This window comes from Marmota monax, unplaced genomic scaffold (genome assembly GCF_021218885.2).
Source record: "Marmota monax isolate L192 unplaced genomic scaffold, Marmota_monax_Labrador192_F-V1.1 WCK01_AAM20220418_F8-fsc00025, whole genome shotgun sequence".
NCBI classification, from domain to species: domain Eukaryota; kingdom Metazoa; phylum Chordata; class Mammalia; order Rodentia; family Sciuridae; genus Marmota; species Marmota monax.
This window is the reverse complement of record NW_026691950.1, coordinates 304,689-322,635: the sequence shown is the minus strand read 5'-3', so window position 1 is coordinate 322,635 and position 17,947 is coordinate 304,689. Positions and strand designations below refer to the sequence as shown.

The window sequence follows — 17,947 nt, the reverse complement described above, 5'->3', positions numbered from 1 at the left end:
AAAAGTGCAAAGTGTTCAACAACCAGACATGAAAAAGCCCTCCCCAAGGAAATTCAATCCTTATGTAGAGCTGGCCTGGCTAGAGGCCATTCAATCCTCTGATTTTCATTCTGGAATCTGGCTAAGTAATGAGAACTGTTCATTTTATTTATGCAGTTTTATAATTGCCTTGCTCAAGGATGACCAGGATCTCATGTCTGAGTGCAGAAGACGTGCATTTCAATATCCTTTTCCTTTTTGCCAAAGATCTGAAGTGAAATCAGCACTTAATCTGCTTCCAGCAAAGCATTCTTGAGTAAATCATTTATTTATTTATTTGCAGTCTACTAGGGATTGAATCCAGGGCCGCCCCTGCCACTGAACTACACCCCCACCCCTGAATAAATCATTTTTATGAGACATAAATGCTTAGCAAGTTTATTTTCTTTCCTTTCCTTTTTGTTTCCTTTTGGGAGTGCTAAAGGGTGCATCCAGGGCCCTGTGCATGCTATGCAAGCAATTGCTCTATCATTGAGCTAACACCCCTAGCTTGCTTACTAAGTTTCAGGTCCTGTTCTAGTTCATTTAGTTCTCCCAGCAACTCTATGAGATAAATACTATAATTATACCCATTTTACAGACAAGGAAACAGACTCAGTTGCAAGGAAACAGTATATGGGTGTCCGAGGAGGAATTAGAATGGAGGAAGTTCGTCCCTCTGAGCACAACACTGTCATGTCCATTGGAGATGCATGGGCGATAACATACATGACTTCAGTACTAAGACATCTGATTCTGTGTGGGTGAAGTGGTGGTTTTGAGCTCCATGCTAGCCTTTATTTTAAAAAGTCTCCCTATGTTTGGGCATGTGTTAGGTTCCATTTTCTCTCTTTCCATCATGCACTGTTCACGCATCCCCTGCTTCTCTTCCCTATCAATGCCTCTAGAACCGTATCTGGAGCAGTGATGACTGAATCAATGGAGAAAAGCATCGAACAATTAACAAACCAAAGTGAGTCTCCACAGACTTACTGCTGCCTGTTGGTATCTGCAGAAAATTGGATCTGGGAAACCCACATCACATAAAAAATGTTCAGATATTCAAGTTCCTTATATAAAATAGCACAGAATTTGCATACAACTTACACACATCCTCCAGGTTACTTATAATGCCTAATACAATGCAAATGCTATATAAGTAGTTGTTATACACCTATACACAGCCTCTAGGTTACTTATAGTGCCTAATACAATGTAAGTGCTATAAAATAGTTGTTATACTCAATTACTTAGGGAATAAGGACAAGAAATAAATATCTGTACATTTTCAGGACAAACATAAACATTTTTCCAAATATTGTCTATCTGTGGATGATTAAATCCATGAATGTGGAAACTGGGGATATGGAGGACAGACTATACCAAGAACATTAATTTCCATATAAAGGTCTTACACCCTGGAGAGTATGCAAAATAACCTAATGGAGTAGAGGGGAAATATTAGCATTCTATGCATATTTTAAATTTGAACTGACATTTACCATAGGGACAGACACTGCCATCCTCTTTCAGTACATGTGTGGCCCAGAGCTCTAGTCACATGGGTGTGCTTGGCACTTAAGGTAGCAGGGGGATTCCTCTGTCTGTGCATGGGGTTAGCTGTGGGGCCCTCAACTGTTTGTTGTCTGTATATTGCACAAATTGCATCTTTTCATGGGTTTGATTAAGAAAGGGGCTATATGGATTATATTTTCAATCTTACCTAGACTTAGTGGCTTAATATTTGTGGTTATAAATGCAATAATGGTGCAGTAACCAATGCATTGGACTGTAACAGTGCAAGCACAAATGAACAGGAACACAGTAGAGCTTTGACTCTTTCTCATCTGTTTTCCTCAAACACATTGAGATAAACCAATAACAAGCTAAAAGGTCTGACATGGAGTTGGCAAAAGAAGAAACACATAGCAAGAGCCCCCAAATAGTACCCACTGTTCTTATCAATGACCTTTTCATAAGTGAAAATTACACCTTGGGAAATGGTTTAAAGTATTTTATTTACTTTTTGTACTACAGGATCACTCTGCCACTGAGCTATATCCCCAGTCCTTTTTATTCTTTATTTTGACACAGGGTCTTGCTAAGTTGCCCAGGCTGGTTTTGAACTTGTGATCCTCCTGCCTCAGCCTCCTGAGTTGCTGGGATTACAGGTGTGGGCCACCATGAATAGCTTAAAAGCATTTTTATATGGTCTATAAATAACTGTATTTTTCTTAATGGAATTAAAAAATGTGGAGATCGCTGATCTAGAATTTTGCCACTTAAAGTGCAATCTGCAAAGGAACAGCAGGGCATCACCTGTCAAGCCCTGTCAGCCCATTAGAAGTCCATGCTGGGGGTCCACCCACTGTGAAATCAGAATATGCATTTTAACACAAATGTGCATGGTTCACATGCACATTTCAGTTGGAGAAGCACTGAAGCTTTAGAACAGATACCTTAAATATGAGCCCTAACACTTCCACCCTTATTTATAGTTCTAGACACATTTCTCTGTTGAATTTTTGAACACATAAACTTATAATTTCTAATATCTCTTATAAAGCATTCTTCAAAAAAAAAAAAAAAAGAAACTATAAACAATCCCCACAAACCCAAAATTCAGTTAAATAATCTATGTAGAACAGCAACATCATCCCCTTACTCATCCCAGTATGCTTAAATTTCTCAATCCCTGTACCATAAAAGCTATCTAGCCACACCTTAATCTTTGTAATCCCCTCCTCAACTTACTTTTGTTTGATCATCGGCCTTGAAGACATAGCAGACACTCTGCCGATGGGCGGCATCTTCCTTAATCAGACACGCAAAGTAACTTGGGTCGTGGCTGTTGTGAATCAGTTTGTGAACATGCTGAGGCTTGCACTCGAAGATGCTGGAGCAGATCAACGGATCCCACTGCTGACTCTTCCCAGGTTCAGGTTCACATTTCAGTCCAGAGGGTGAAACCCAAAGTCGGACCTGCCTGGTAGCTGGCTCCTTTTTGGAGGACTGCCCACTCAGTCTCCGAACCTCAGCCACAACCCAAGGCAGCATGGGCATGGTGGTCAGAGAATGCACGGGCAAAGAGCCCACCAGCTGAAGGCCAAAGTCCACCGAGATCTCATTAGGAAACATAGGTTTCTTTGCTGTGAATGTTATTGGTTCCATCTTAGGAAAAGACCTGGAGACAGCCCAACCTTGCCACCGTTCTCCTATTTTAGACGAAGCAATCTATGTGACACGCTTCAGATGTGGAATCCTGGGGGAGAGAAACAGGCATTAGAGTTTAATGAAGTCATAGCAATAGCTGTTTTCAGAGAGTTATTGTTCTAGAACTTAAAAGTCTCAAACCAATGTAAGAAGAAATGAATACTAGTTCAAATAAGCTGCTTTGCCTAGAAAGAGCTTTCCTGAAATTGCATTACATATAAAACCTAGTAATGGCATAACTGTCACACTCATTACAGGACACAAAGATCCCTCTGGGAAACCACGGTTAAACATAAGCCTCACAGAGCCAGCAAAGGCAAGCACAATAGAAAGCACTCCAGCGCTCCTCTGACAGCTTTAAATCTTGTTGTATTATCTAGTAATTATTTCAAGGAATTTTTTCAAGATAATAAAATCCAGTATAGATGATTCCCCCAAGAAAGGAATCTTATGAGAAAAAAATATATATATTATCCATTTATCATCACAGAATACTGAAGCAGACTAGGTTTAAACAATTGGCCTTATCCCTTATGATATTAATCAAATTTCATTTATTTATTTATTTTTGTGGTGCTGGGAATGAAACCCAGCTGGGCAAGTGTTTTGCCACTGAGCTGCATCCCCAGCATCTCTCAAATATTAATACATTTTGTCCCAATATTCCAGATGTGGAACATGCATAAAAACTTAAACTGGTTGTGTCTTTTTTAAAAAAATAATAAAATCAATAAAAAAATAAATTTAAAAAAAGCTTAAACTGAGCAACAAATATACCACCTATGCTAACTTTGAAATAATCATTATTTTTGTGAGGTCTATTTCTTTGAGAAAAGTAATAGGTGAATACTTAGACTATTAGAAAATATATGCACGTATGTTTAATATGCATGATACATATATGATAGAAAAGCTCTAAATTATGATTTTCATTCTATTTCAATGATATATTTTATTGATTTATTTTGATATATAATATATAATATTGATATATTTTATTGAAACTACAAAGCAGACTGCCCTATCCTCTTCTCTTTAGCTCCCTAGACCTTCAGTCTCTCTTGTATCCCTCTGAGCACAGACACAAGAAGAAACTACAAAGCAAACTGTCTTCTTCTTTACCCCTGGACCCAGAGCCTGGCACGGGGCCAGACTGAGAAGGGGTTCAAGAAATATATTTTTTTTAAATGTGTGAAGTCTTTCACATTCAAAAGGAGAAGAAAAGATATTTCCCCTTGACTTCAAACTCTTCCTTCTCTTTCTTGTCTACACAAATTTCTTCAGGGAAAGTCTACACTGTCTCCATTTCCTGTTACCCATCTACTGTTGGTAAGTGCCACTACACTGCACTACAGAGCCACTGAAATTGCTTCCCTTAAGGTCACTCAGATCCCCAAGGCTGTGAAATTCAAAGGGGGTTCTGTGGTCTGTAGCTCCCTGGTCCCTATTGGATTTCTTAACTCTTGCCCACACCTCCCTGAGTGAAGCTCTTCTGCTTCTCATCTCACCTTTCCAGGGGCTTCTTTTCAAGTTCTTTGAAGGCTTTCATCCCTTCCTTCACTCCATCTTCTCTTCATGTTACAACTGTTTTTCTCTGGACAGTCTCATCTAATCTTCTGGTGTCAACAGACACAGTCTAATGCTCAGATGACTTTTATTGAGTGCTGGGTACTTTACATGTGTTGCCTCACTTTTAACCTTCATATTTATCTGTTGGAGGCTACTCTTTCTCTGCTCCCCCCACCCACCCAGGGGGTACTCCACCACTGAGCTATACTCCCAGCCCTTTTTATTTTTACTTTATTTCCTTTTTTTTTTCTTTTGGTACCAGGAATTGAACCGAGGGGCACTTAACAACTGAGCCACACCCCCAGCCCTTTTATTTTTTACTTGGAGACCGTGTCTTACTATGTTGCTTAGAAACCTCACTAAATTGCTCAGCCTGGCTTTGAACTCGAGATCCTACTGCCTCAGCCTCCCAAGCCACTGGGATTACAACTGTGCACCACCGTGTCGGCCCCGACCCTTTTTACTTTGAAACAGGTTTTCATTAAGTTGTCCAGTCTGGCCTCGCAAACTTGCAGTCCTTCTGCCTCAGGCTCCTGAGTAGCTGGGATTACAGGTATGTGCCATTGTGCATGGTGAGGCTATTCTTGTGAACCAGAAAACTATTCATAAGGGAGCTCAAGATAGATTGAGTTGCTTGTCACAAAGCGACCTGAGAACCAGGAGTAGTGGCACATCTCTATAATCCCAGCGATTCAGGAAGCTGAGGCAGGAGTGTTAGAGTCTGTAAACAAGTCAGGATGGCGCCTGGCATTTTGCCAGTTAGGGTCTGTAAACAAGTCTGAATGGCGCCTGGCAAAATGCCAGAGGGAGTGGTTTGTGAAGTAACGCCAGCGAGCCATTAAGTGTGGAGATTTCTTATTGGTTGACTGATGTATCTAGTTTATGCTAATTAAGATAAGCTGTGTGGAATGTATAAATACCTCTGTTGTCCTACAATAAATGGCTCCCACTCCTGCTGTATCAATGTACACAAATTGTTCGTCACCCCCGGTTATTTTGCTGCAGCCAGACGGGCTGCGGCACAGGAGGATCTGGAGTTCAAAGTCAGCCTCAGCAATCTGGCGAGGCCCTAAGGAACTTAGCAAGACACTAGATTCCAGGGTAGAGACAAAGGACAATTGATAACTTAGACCAATAGTAGTAGCCAGAGAGTCAGCCCTGTCTCAAAATTAAAAAAAAAAAAAAATGGCTGTGGATGTAGCTCAGCTATAGAGTGCCCTGGGTTCAATTCCCAGTAGCAAAAAACAAAACCAAAAGAAGTGACATGAGAGAGATTGTACCTGACTCTCAAGCCCATCTTCTTGACTGATGAACAACAATGCATCAGTCACATGTCCCCTAATGATTCCCAAGTGATTTTCTGCTATGGAAACCTCCTTTGTGAGGTCCAGATCAGTATCAGTCACTACATATTTCTGTCTGGATACCCTGTAGGCACCTCAGCCTGAAATTAGCTATTTTAAAACCAAATCAGTATCACCTCCTTCCTTACCAGAACTTCTCTTCCCTCCACTACTATATTGTAGTGAACTATTCATTTTATTGGTTGTGTTAGTTAGTTTTCTGTCACTGTAACAAGCATCTGAGATAATCAATTTATAAAGAGAAAAAGATTTATTTTAACTCATGGTTTCACAGGTTCTAGTTCGTGATCAGTTGGCCCCGTAGCTTTTAGGCCTGAGGCCAGGTAGCACATCTCGGAGGGAGCGTGAGGAAGAGAAAAACCACTCACCTCAAGTGACTATTGCTTCCAGGCACACCCCCATGGGGTGACCTAAAGACCTCCTAGTAGCTCCCCACCAAAGGGTTCACTTCTCACAGTAGCATCTTCCTGCAGACCAAGCCTTTATCACATGGACTTTCTACATCCAAAATACAGCAGATTAAAGATTCCTTCTTTATTCATCACTACTTACAACTCTACCATCTAAATTTATATTTTCCTCACTTAGAAAAGGCAACTCATCCTTCAATCCATCTCTCATATCCCTCAGGCAATTTTACTAACAGAGAATTTACCAGTCGCTCCTCTGCTAAAATTCTCTTAGTAACCGACCCTCTCCCCTAAAATCTAGGCTCCTCTAAAAGTCATGTAAGGTCTCTTTGGAATCTGATCCTGTATATACCCCCAATTTTATACTCTCCCTAATGTTCTTTCATAGATCTTTTGACTCTGAAAATAGAGATTTATAGTTTCCCAAATAAGATGTGCTTTCCCATGCTACAATGCATATACCATTCCTTTCTCTTTGGAACACAATTCCTGTCACAACCTGTAAAGGGCCTGAGATTTTACCATATTTGTCAGCTAACAAGTTAGCCTGCCACAAGTTAACTTGCAGATAGAAGACACGAGATTCCTGGGTCAGAGACAAAGGATAATTGATTACTCAGACCAATAGCAGTAGCCAGAGAGTCAGTACTTGTGTCATTTCCCTCAACCCCAATCCCAACAGGCCAGTGGACACTCATCACAGGGGATGACAGGAGAAGGACCTGAGCCAAGGAACTTGCATATTTTAAAGGCTGCCCAGTCTTGTATTAGTTCTATCTTCCATAACTGTTTTCTGTAGAAACGTGATTGAAAACGTAGTTCAGAACAAGGGCATTCACAGGATACATGAAAACATGAGAGACCCAGAGAGAACCATCTCCCAACCTTCCCATTCTTTCCCTTTAATTCCAGCTCATGTTTACCTCATAGCTCAAGTGACCACCACCTCTTTCCTCCAAGATGATTCAGAGCAGCCATCATTATGTCCTTGGGCACTTTTTACCTAGGCATTATGTTCACTAGAAGGGTCTGAACAGGTGTCCAGGACTGCAAGCTTCTCAAACTCTTAAGGTTTAGCATTATGAAACTCAGTATTCAAATTCAAATTTTAAACCTCTTCTGAAATAGAACTGAAGTCTTTTTTTAACTCTAATGTTTTTCTACATGATACACACACATACACACACATAATTTAAAAGTAAATTTTTATAATTCATACAGTTCAGAATGGATTTTTAAAAATTTAAATGTTCCAAAGCTCAGAAATATACCAATACTTTACTTAGAGCCCAAATATATTTTGTGAAAGTGCAGTCCCTGACTCTCTTCCTTCAGTATACAGCTTCCCCTGACAATGAAAATAGATCAGAACTTCATATAATCCAGTAAATAATAGTCTCTCTCTCTTGAAAGTGGCATTAAATGTCTGGCTTAACGTCCAGTTCTGTAACTGAATCTGTTCAAGTTCTAACTGTTGACAGCTGCTAATCCCAAGACATGTTTGAAGAAGTACTAGAATGACTACAAAGGACAAATCCCAGATCTCTCCATTATTTTAGGTGATGCAGTAATTATTAGGGTAGCAACAAGCATAGCAGAATTACTTCAGCTTTCTTGATAGTTAAATCACTTGTTAAATAATCAGACTGTAGGGAATGTTTTAGCACTAGCAAAAAGGCCTTTCATTTTGAGGGTGTCTGTTTACTTTGAGATAACAACCATTTTTCTCCAAATTTTATATAGTCTCAGTAATCCAAACCTAATATCAAATTCTAAACATAAAATAAAAAATACATATAGTAATAGAAATAAGTAATTTTAGTTGAGTGCTCACTATGAACCAGGCCCTGTTCATCAAATTAGTTATGCCATTTTATTGATAAAATGTTGTGAATGCCTAAAGTTTTGACTTTTCACCCAGCTGTGGCATGTTCATATTTCTTCTGTAAAAAGTAGATTAGACCTTAACACCACTTATAAAATATCAAATTATAAGTCTGACCTCAGACATAGCCATGATTATTTGTAAGCAATTCTGATACTTCTAGTGTAAGATTCATGGTGACTTAGACTAGGTAACACATTACTTTTTAATAAAAAGTATCATGGAATAAATGAACCATGCAATAGTACTAACAAACCACTGCATTATTTTTAAAGCCATTTCAAGCCATATACTTTGCACTCAACCTCAGCTAAGACCATTTGCTTTAAGGCTCAGAGACAATCACTATTCCAAGGAGGCCTCTTCTGCTTAATATCCACAGTGAAAATACTATCATGCATTGTTATGTTCTTGTTAGTAGAATCATGTGTGAACAAGCCCTGTTCTGCCAGAAAGACTCTTTGTATTCTATGCAGCACCCACCTGGAATGGTCCTTAAATGCAGCAGCTACTCAAAACATAAAGACACCCTTTTCTTAAAGCAGTTTCAATATCTTGTGAGTTCTGCTATGCTACTTATCCCTAGAAGCATGCACTTAGAACCATAACCAAGGTCCTTTTAAGCCATTTAGAAACTTTTCTCATATTTGAAATGAGGCAACTGGGTTCTGGAGAAATGAAGTGGCTTCTTCAAATTTAGTGACAGAATTAGGACGATCCCAGTCCCTGACTCCTATCCAAGCGCTGCAAACCTCAATTTCCTCAGGAGAACACTTTCAAGTGTGAAGTTGAAAAAGCGAGCTACTTCTCCAGATCTCAAGTTTATTCTCAATAAGAGTATAAAACAAGATTATCTCCAAGTTTTCTTCTATCATTAAAATCTGGCGAATTTGATTTTCATAATGCATAATACAAAATGTCTCCACGATTGTATGAAGAAACAAAGCCGCTCCATCTTCCCTTCAGGAACAAAAATGTGGGGGAGATGTGTGAAGAAAGGATGGGATTTATTGATCAGGAAACAAGAGAAACAAGGATAGGTTTTAGTAAGCTGCTTAGTGGGAAGCCCCTCTCTTCCCAGCCCCCACAGAGAGTAGGAGAGGGACTTCCCAGTGGCCACAATATACCAGCCTCTGCAGTTTCAGCCCCCACCTGCTTGCAATGCTGGTGGAAAAGTTTGGGTATGGTTTAAGTGTGTCCCCCCAAGGTTCATGTCCTGGAAACTTGGTCCTCAGTGCAGTGGTAGTGGGAGGTGGTAGAACCTTCTAGAGGCAGGGCCTAGTAGGAGGTGTTTGGGTCATAACCACCCTCCTGGAGGAATCAATGCTGGTATCATAGAGCAGGCTATGTCTGCAGAAGTGGATTAGCTCCCACAAGTCTGGGTTGTTATAAAGGACCCTGATCCCTCCCCACCATTTTTCTTCCTCTCTCAAAAGGTAATCTCTCACTTCCAGACATTCACCTGCCCTGGTATATTGTCTGCTACAGCATCACCTAGCTTGTGATATAGTGACACAGACAGAAGGTTCTTACCAAATGCCAGTGTTTGGACATTTCACGCAGCAGAATGGTAAACCAAATAAACTCCTTTTCTTTATAAAGTATTCAGCCTGGGGAATTTTATTATAGCAACACAAATGACTCAGAGTAAGATGGAGGGAAGAGTGCTGAGAGCCTATCGCTCCCAGCCAGGTTAGGAACCAGCCAATACTGAGTAACTGTTGCGAAGCCCAGGAGAAATAGGAAGTTCCCAGTGGCTATTCAACAGTCTAATTTTTCTGTTCTTTACCCAGAATGGGCATGTACCTGAGAAGAATTATACTGAAACTTGAAGTAGTCTACTCCCACACAATAGGGCCACTGGCTTGGGTACACCAACGGTCCACTTCCTCCCCAGAATCCTACCCCAGTCAGGGTGTACACTCACCCACCAATAGCCCAGGTTACAATGATCCTGAGAGCTACCTAGTAAGCTATTCATCAGTACACAGAGGTCCCCACACCAGTAGTTCTAACCCTACCATCATCATGGATGTTTCAATATAGGGTACACCTCTAATTTGACATGTAAAATAATGATGTTTTTGAAAGACTTCCTTCTTAAATAAATCAGAGCCAATTCAAGCCTAATTCTTTAGCCCACCAACGTCACTTCTTGTGTTCTCTTGTACTTTATTGCATAGGACAAAGGGATAGAGGTTGGGGATGGTCCCCACTGGCCTTTAGAGATTATGAATAACCCTCCCTCCTGCTTAGCTGCTTTAAGGAAAGTAGTAATAATAACAGTTAACACATAACAATAGCACCATGTATCTATTAACTGATTTACTTCTCAAAACAACCATGAAAAATAAGGACTGTTATGAACAACTATTATCTTTATAACTTCCAACTTAAAGAGGAGAGAGAAGGGAGTTGACAACACAGGAAAGGAAAGAAACCTGCCTAAGGTCATACCAGCAGAAAGTGACAGAATCAGGATTTGGGCCAAGGTCCCTTGGGTCCAGGGTCCATGCTTACTTTTAACTACTCACTGGAGCAATACGGACCTCTTCTTGGACATTTTACATATACGAACTTGTTTACTCTCACAACTCTGAGAAGTATGTTTCATCATCCCCATTGCAGAATAGACCCTTATTAATAAATGATGAAGGCAGGACTGGAATCCAAATCTGTCTTATGCACAAATTTCTTCCTATATAACAATATATCAGAAGGGAATAACTCTCAAATATCTTTCTAATGGATTAGCTTGGGTGTTCTATCTAGATTTTACCTGGCATCAGTAATCCAAACTTAATATTAAAGTTATACTCTAAAAATATAAAACAAACGAATAAATATAGCAATAGCAATAAGTAACTTGAATGCTGACTATCAACCAGGTGCTGTTCTGAGCACTTTACCTATATGGACATTCACTAATTCTGACAACACAACCATAAGTGCTTACCTACTTCAGAAGTCTAGGTTCACTGGTCATGTATAATGTTTTGCTAAAGTTAAATAGATGCATTTTCTTTCCGAGATTAAAAAAATGGTTGTTATCATCTCAAAGGAAACAGACACTTTCAAAAATTAAAAAGGCTCTTTTTTAGTACTAAAACATATTTCCTAGATTTTTCAGTTCAACTAAAACCAGAGGTTCAAGATTATTTCACATGGCCCAAACATGACAAATCTTTTTTTCTAAACATTTGAAACCTGAAAAGGGATGCATTGTCCTTAAATCTAAGAATCTCTCAAACAGAAGTTTTGGTTTGAAAATGTCAAAAAAAAACCTTGAAAATGGAAACTTCCATGCCTTTTGTGAAGAATTTTGTTAAAAAATATTTTTATTGGAATTCAGGGTTGGAAAGGAGAAAAAGCACAGGAAACTGCAAGGTAACGGTTCTGACTGAAGACCAAAATCAGTGCTGCCACACGGGTCCCAGTGCTCCCTGCCTGCTGAGCAGACTGTCATTTTAATGCACAGATTCTACTTCTTGAAGTTTCAATAACCAGGGAAAGAAAAGGGATGGGGAGCAGATCAAGTATTAGGACTACTGTGGCCATTAACCTTGAGAAGGTAGCACAGTGGACTACGGAAAGGGGAGAGCAAAGTGTGCCCAGGCATTCACATTGAGTCCCCCAAATAGATACATATATATTTTAGGTTTTCTGGGAGAATCTGGAAAGCATGGAGACTGGGAACCTGCAGAGAAATTCTCCCCCTAGAACATCCTAGAAGATCTATCTGGGCCAGAAAGAAGTAACCACCACAGTTGGCTCTGCACAGGGCACGAGTGATTGTGACTGCCGCCTTTCTGGTCCGGGCTGTCTCCTAGCAATTATCAATGGCTGGATATTGAGGAAGAAGGGGCAAGCCCCAATTCTTCACAGTTGGCCATCTTCTCCTTTTCCCCTCTCAAACTATGACAAACTGTCTTATGAGATAAAAAGTTAACACTGACATGACAACCACCCAATCAGAAATGCTATCACAGTGAAAAGGGAAATCCCAGAGCTCTCAGCAGGACAGATAATGGTAGACTATGGCAGGAGGCCCATGTGCAAAACTTTCTTTTAATGCTAATAATTCATAATTAAATTTTCCCTCTTCTCCTGGTATGCAAATCCATGTAAATGTATTTATATTAATTACCACCTGATTTTATTTCCTCCTTTGAAACACTAATGGCCCCTTTTATGTCTCTGTACTCAACAGTATCAGAATACTCCACCTGTATTCAACATTTTATAGGGTACCTTTTAACTCACAGCTCTGCCTACTGTCCAGCAGCTCATGTTACATTGATAGGTACTTGCAGATAAATCTGGAAAGCACTTATTATGATCCTATTTCCCTATAACTTGTTATGAAAAAACAACAAGAAGAAACAGGCAGATTGGAGACTGCAATCATATTCAATTTCAAATGGTTGACAAGTACCTGTTGACAAACCATCCATCCTCAGGGCTCCCAGAAAGGAGCTGATAATGAGGCACATCTCCCTCCTAACCAAAAGGAGCAGTCTGAACTCTTATAAAAGGTACAAAACTCACAATGGGGATCCCAAACCTCAGACAGTCATAGAACCTGAAAAGTCACACAAGCAAAGAGTGTTTTGTAAGGTGCATTCCCTACTCAGCCTCAGAACATCTCTCCTTCCATTCCTCCACCCTCACCCCTCCCACACAGAGCAGACTCCCAAAACACAACAAAGACAGGGGCAGGCAACAGCTACCAATCCCATCTCACGCCTGGGAAAGAGAATGAATTTCTGCTCTTCTAAACAAGGTCTCCTTTATCAGGGCCTGTATGTTTAGTTCAGCCTGTCCAATGCAAAAAGTTGGGAAGTTTGGACTTGCAGAGATAGTTGAGTTACTTGGGTGTGACCCATTTAAACCAGGTCATTTTTAAAGCTCCTTCAAAGTCTGATTTTATCAATTTACGAAATCATCCAAGCATCTAGAATGAAAGATGAGAGATCTATGAAGTAAACATCTACCCTGTAATATAGGGTACTCCAAAAATTAAATTGTTGGATGGAAGAAACAATCATCACTTTCAATTTCTTTTCCTTTTTAAGCAACTTCCGGAGAACAAGCTATTTTAAATAGAATCACAACGGAGAAAGCCACCACTAGCTGGACTTCAAACAAAATGACACTTCATTAAAAAAAAGAAGAAAAAACAATGTGTGACGACGTTTGAGAGGGTCTTATAATCACACAGCGACCAGGAAGCTGCTAGAAACAATTAAGCAGGGTTTCAAAATGACTGGTACAGGATGTGCCCATAGAAAGAAATGTTGCTCGCACTGGTGCAGCAGCCAAAGTTACTAAAACAAAGTACTCTAAACTTTTATTAAAGGGTGGCATGGGGTCACTCTGATCACCGTCCTTCCAATGTGGTCGCTTTACAAACACGATATTTGGCGGGAGGGAGGAGGAGAGAGGTGAGAAGACTAATGAGCGGGAGGAGGGGGCAGGGTAGAAGTCGGCCGAAGCTCCTGGGTCGCTAGGAACGTCAAGGTTTCGCTTTCGTCCAAGTAGGGGACCAGACGGTGGCAGTGAACTCCACCCCCACCTTGCGCGCCCCCGGAGACCCCGCGCGGCGAGGACAGCAGGAACGCCCCTGAGCTGCAGGATTGCGCCTTCTCCGCGGCCAGGGAGCGCAGGGGCGCGCCGAGAATTGGGAGCAGCCGGGACCACCGAGAAGGGTCAGCGGATGGCGTGGGCGAAGCCCCAAAAGGCGCCTACCTGTGCCACTGCGCGCTCAGAGCCCAGGACCGGGCCGCGGCATGCAGGTGCTCGGGGGCACGGTGGGGACGGCCTGAGCGGGCGGGGCATCCATCGTCCCCAGCTGGCTGCGCTCTTCCCGCCGCCGGGTGCTGGGAGGGTACAGCTCCGCAGATCTAGCGCCTCTTCTCCAGGCTGAGGACACTGCCGGTCCCGTGGCGGCTGCAGCAACAGGCACCGTAAAGCGGACGGCGGCGGCGGCGGCGGCAGCAGCAGCAGCAGCAGCCACAGCCGAGGAGGAGGAGGAGGAGGAGGAGGAGGACGGGGTGTCTGCGCGCGGCTCGCGTTTCCTCCTCCCTGGCTGGGCGAGCGCGGGGGAGGCGAGGGGAGGGCAGAAGACGGGATCTCCCTACTCGGTCCCCTGAGAGGGGGACGCGGCGCACCCCCCCTCCCTTCCCCATTGCGCCGTGTGACTCTGCCCGCGCCGCACGGCCGGGACTGACGAGTCACAGGCGAGCAACAGCTGCTGCAGTGCGGGTCCGCCGCGGCCTTCATCCCCCTCCCGCACTCTCCCCAGCGGCCCATCCTCAGCACAGTCCCCTGGGCTCCAGGCGCGGGAAGGGTGCTCTAGCCGCCGCCCCCACCCTGCCCCAGCGAAGGATCCTGGCCCAGCGCACTCCTGGGAAGCCGAGGTCCCGGACCCGGCGCGTGATTCGAGCCCTCGCGGCTGGATGTGCGGTCGCACACTCTGTCCTCGGGAACCTATTTATAGAAGGTGGCACTGTCCCCGTCGCTAGTTCGGCCTGAGAGGCTCTCAGCAGGTGGCACTTGCCCGTCCGCTCTCCGCTGTCCCCCAGGAGCCTCGCCTTATTTGCCCCCTCGCCTTCTCCCTCCAAAATGGACTTGGGGAAAACTGCGCAGAACACCGGGAGGCGACCAAACCACCTGGCTCTCCCCCGCATCACCCCTTCTGCCTGCGCTAGGGTTGGGTGATGGGAGGAGTAAACCTAGGCACGGATACCCGATGGGGCGCTGGTGGCAAGAGGAAAGAAAAATCAGGGACTCAGGGAAATAGCGAAGACTGAAATGCTCTTCCCGGATTAAACATCAGTGAACCCCATTTCTGACCGATTGCGGGTGTGACGCAGAGCCTGGATTGGGCACTTTTTCTCTCCCTGAGCGCCAAGCGCACATGCACGCGCGAATGTGTACACGCATGCACACTTACACTCAGCTACACACATACACACACACACACTCACACACCTTGGCGTGTCTGCCACAGCTGAGCTTTGGAGAAGTCTCCAGCGACGTTGTGGAGTTTAACAAGAGACACAGAGGAGATGTAAAGACTGAAAAAGCCAACTACCTAGGATTAGGGATTGATAGTGCGCAAGAAAGAAGCAAACCTCCCAAACTCCTATTCCACCAGGTAAATAGGGACAATTTCACTTCCAAGAGAAGAGGAGAGATATAACACTCTCTGCAGAAACCAGTGGGGAGGAGGCACGCAGGAAGAAAATCAAGAGGTGTGGGGAAGGAAGGCAATCAGAGAAACCCAGGTGGCATCTTTCCTTTAAAAAAAAAAATAAAACCTAGAGTAGCTGGAAGTAGAGTTTAGGGAAGGGGCTGGGAATTTGAGTGTAGCTGTCCTGTAATGCTGGGTTCATTCTTTGTTACAGTACAGTTATTTGTGTACTTAGTTTCAAATCATTTTTTAAAAGGGGTAAGGAATGTATACAGTCATGAATACTTCAGTGAGTAGAATGTTGACTAGATTATGGAAATTGTTTAAGTTATAAAACCAGGTAAACCAGTTAAGCCTTATTGTTATCCCTTGGGTCATACCATATTTTTTTTTTCATGTTTTTAGCTCAGCTCCATTGTACAACTCTCTGTGGTGGCCTGCTGAACATACTTACTTTTAGAGTGCTAAGCTGTTGAGACAGGCAGGCACACAGGTCATCCACTTCAGGGGCCTAACACTCTGCTTTACATGCATACCTGGTAGACAATGGTAAAATCTATTACATAACAGAAAGGGAGTCAGGGCAGAGGTGAGGGGGTGCTGGGCGGCGGAGGGGGGTTGATAGTGGTGGACCTTTGCAATTTCTGCATCACTTTTTCAGTTCCCTGGGACAGTTTGTGCTCTAAGAATAATGAGGGATTTTTAATACTTTTTGCTTCCTAGAAACAATCTCCTTTATAAGGCACAATGGATATTTTTTACTCCCCACCCCTCCTTTGGAACAATCTTATCCTAAAAAGTGGGAGCTAGCCTATGCATTTGCCCTTAGGTTTCTAGCAGCTCTGGAAGAAATAGTTAAAGGACTTTGGAGTTGATGGTGACACCTGGGAGGGCAAGACGAAGACTGTCAAACAGGGAGTGGAGGTCCACATTGTTACAGCACAGAACGGAGAGCACTACACTAACCACTGAACTCCTGCCCACAAGTGCCATTGCTCCAAAGAGAAGTGGCCCCTTCCTTGTGATGCATAGACCTGCAAGTCCCAGCAGAGCTTTTACACCAGCCTGGCAGAGTGGCGGGGCCGTGGGGTCTTGGAGACCCCTGGGCCCAGGAAGATGTCTGGTTGGTCCATCTTTAAGCTAAGTAGGGAAAAGGGCTAAACCCTTCTGTGATTCTGCTTCTCCTGATTGTGACCAGAAGCATGAGGGATGTGAAACATTCCCTACAAGGGACACTTGGCTGAATCAGTTACTGACCCATTGGCTTGGTGAGTGAAAACCCCTGATGGGAAGAACTCACTCATAGTGGCTGCACTGGAAAAACTATATACCTCAAATGCCTTTTAAATCCTGTGATGCACCCTTCTTTTAGGGCTTCCCCTATGGAGTCATTCCTGATTTAGTCATTTGCAGCATAATTAATTATTCATTGCCAAAGGCCATCAACATTAATATCAGCTTTAAGATGGCTACAGTGCTCTTGAAAATTGTGAACCATTGATGCCGTTAAATCAAGTGGGAAGCCCAGAGGTTGCAAGAAAATAGAGGCCACTTGACTTATAAAATGTTAAGGGAACAATATATAAATCTAAAATTAAAAGTCTTTGGTTAACCTAACATGCCTGAGGTCCTGGGTTTGGTTCCCAGCACACGAGAAAAACAGAGAAACAAACAAACAACTTTGGTTAATGTAGAAGAGACCTTAATAAAATTACTCATTAAATCTATTAGCTAGGTATTTAAATATTTATATTAGTGAGGGATCCAAACTTTAATTATTGCCATGACCCATTTTTATTTCAAAATTTACATAATGAAGCAAGAGTTCTTCATCAGAGGGCCTGTTTCCAGAATTGGCATCAGTAAAGGCAAACATTAAGATTACACTGGATAGAACCCCCAGAGGATAAAGATGTTCACTGGGTGCACTTACTCTCATTGACTGATGGTGACTTTCTGGAGCCCTAGGTACACAAGGGTCATTGAAGCAAGTCCATGGTCAGTGGAAAAGGGTGTGTGTGATTGAGAAGCTTGGGAGAAGGCAACCCTGGCAGCACCAGTGTTGCCCTATTTGCCAACCTACCAAATTTCTGCAGTTACTATTAGCCTCAAAGATATATTAAGTAATGTTCAATCTCAATTAGATGTAAGACATATGCTTCATGACAAGAAAATGGACAAAGTCAAGATCAGAGACTACTTCCTTCATTGACTGGCCTACAATGCCAGGGCCTTGGAATTGCTTTCTGAAAGGCTTAACAGTGACAAAATAGAATGTTGTTTAAAAAATAAA

General features: G+C 42.6%; 1 protein-coding gene across 4 annotated transcripts in view; it reads right to left on the bottom strand.

Annotated features, from left to right (window-relative positions):
- Tbc1d1 (TBC1 domain family member 1) overlaps positions 1-14,345 on the bottom strand; it is a 220,853-nt gene extending 206,508 nt beyond the window's left edge. For 3 of the 4 annotated variants that reach the window (XM_046447077.2, XM_046447305.2, XM_046447393.2), the window contains exons 1-2: positions 14,208-14,345; positions 2,773-3,280 (exon numbers count right to left, since the gene is read on the bottom strand). In XM_046447077.2, the coding sequence (XP_046303033.1) occupies positions 2,773-3,189 (417 nt within the window). In that variant the 5' untranslated portion in view covers positions 3,190-3,280; positions 14,208-14,345. Of the gene's footprint in view, positions 1-2,772; positions 3,281-7,497; positions 7,609-14,207 lie in introns of those variants that run through there. The other variant, XM_046447142.2, reaches the window with a different exon arrangement.
- Between the last annotated feature and the right edge of the window lie 3,602 nt (positions 14,346-17,947).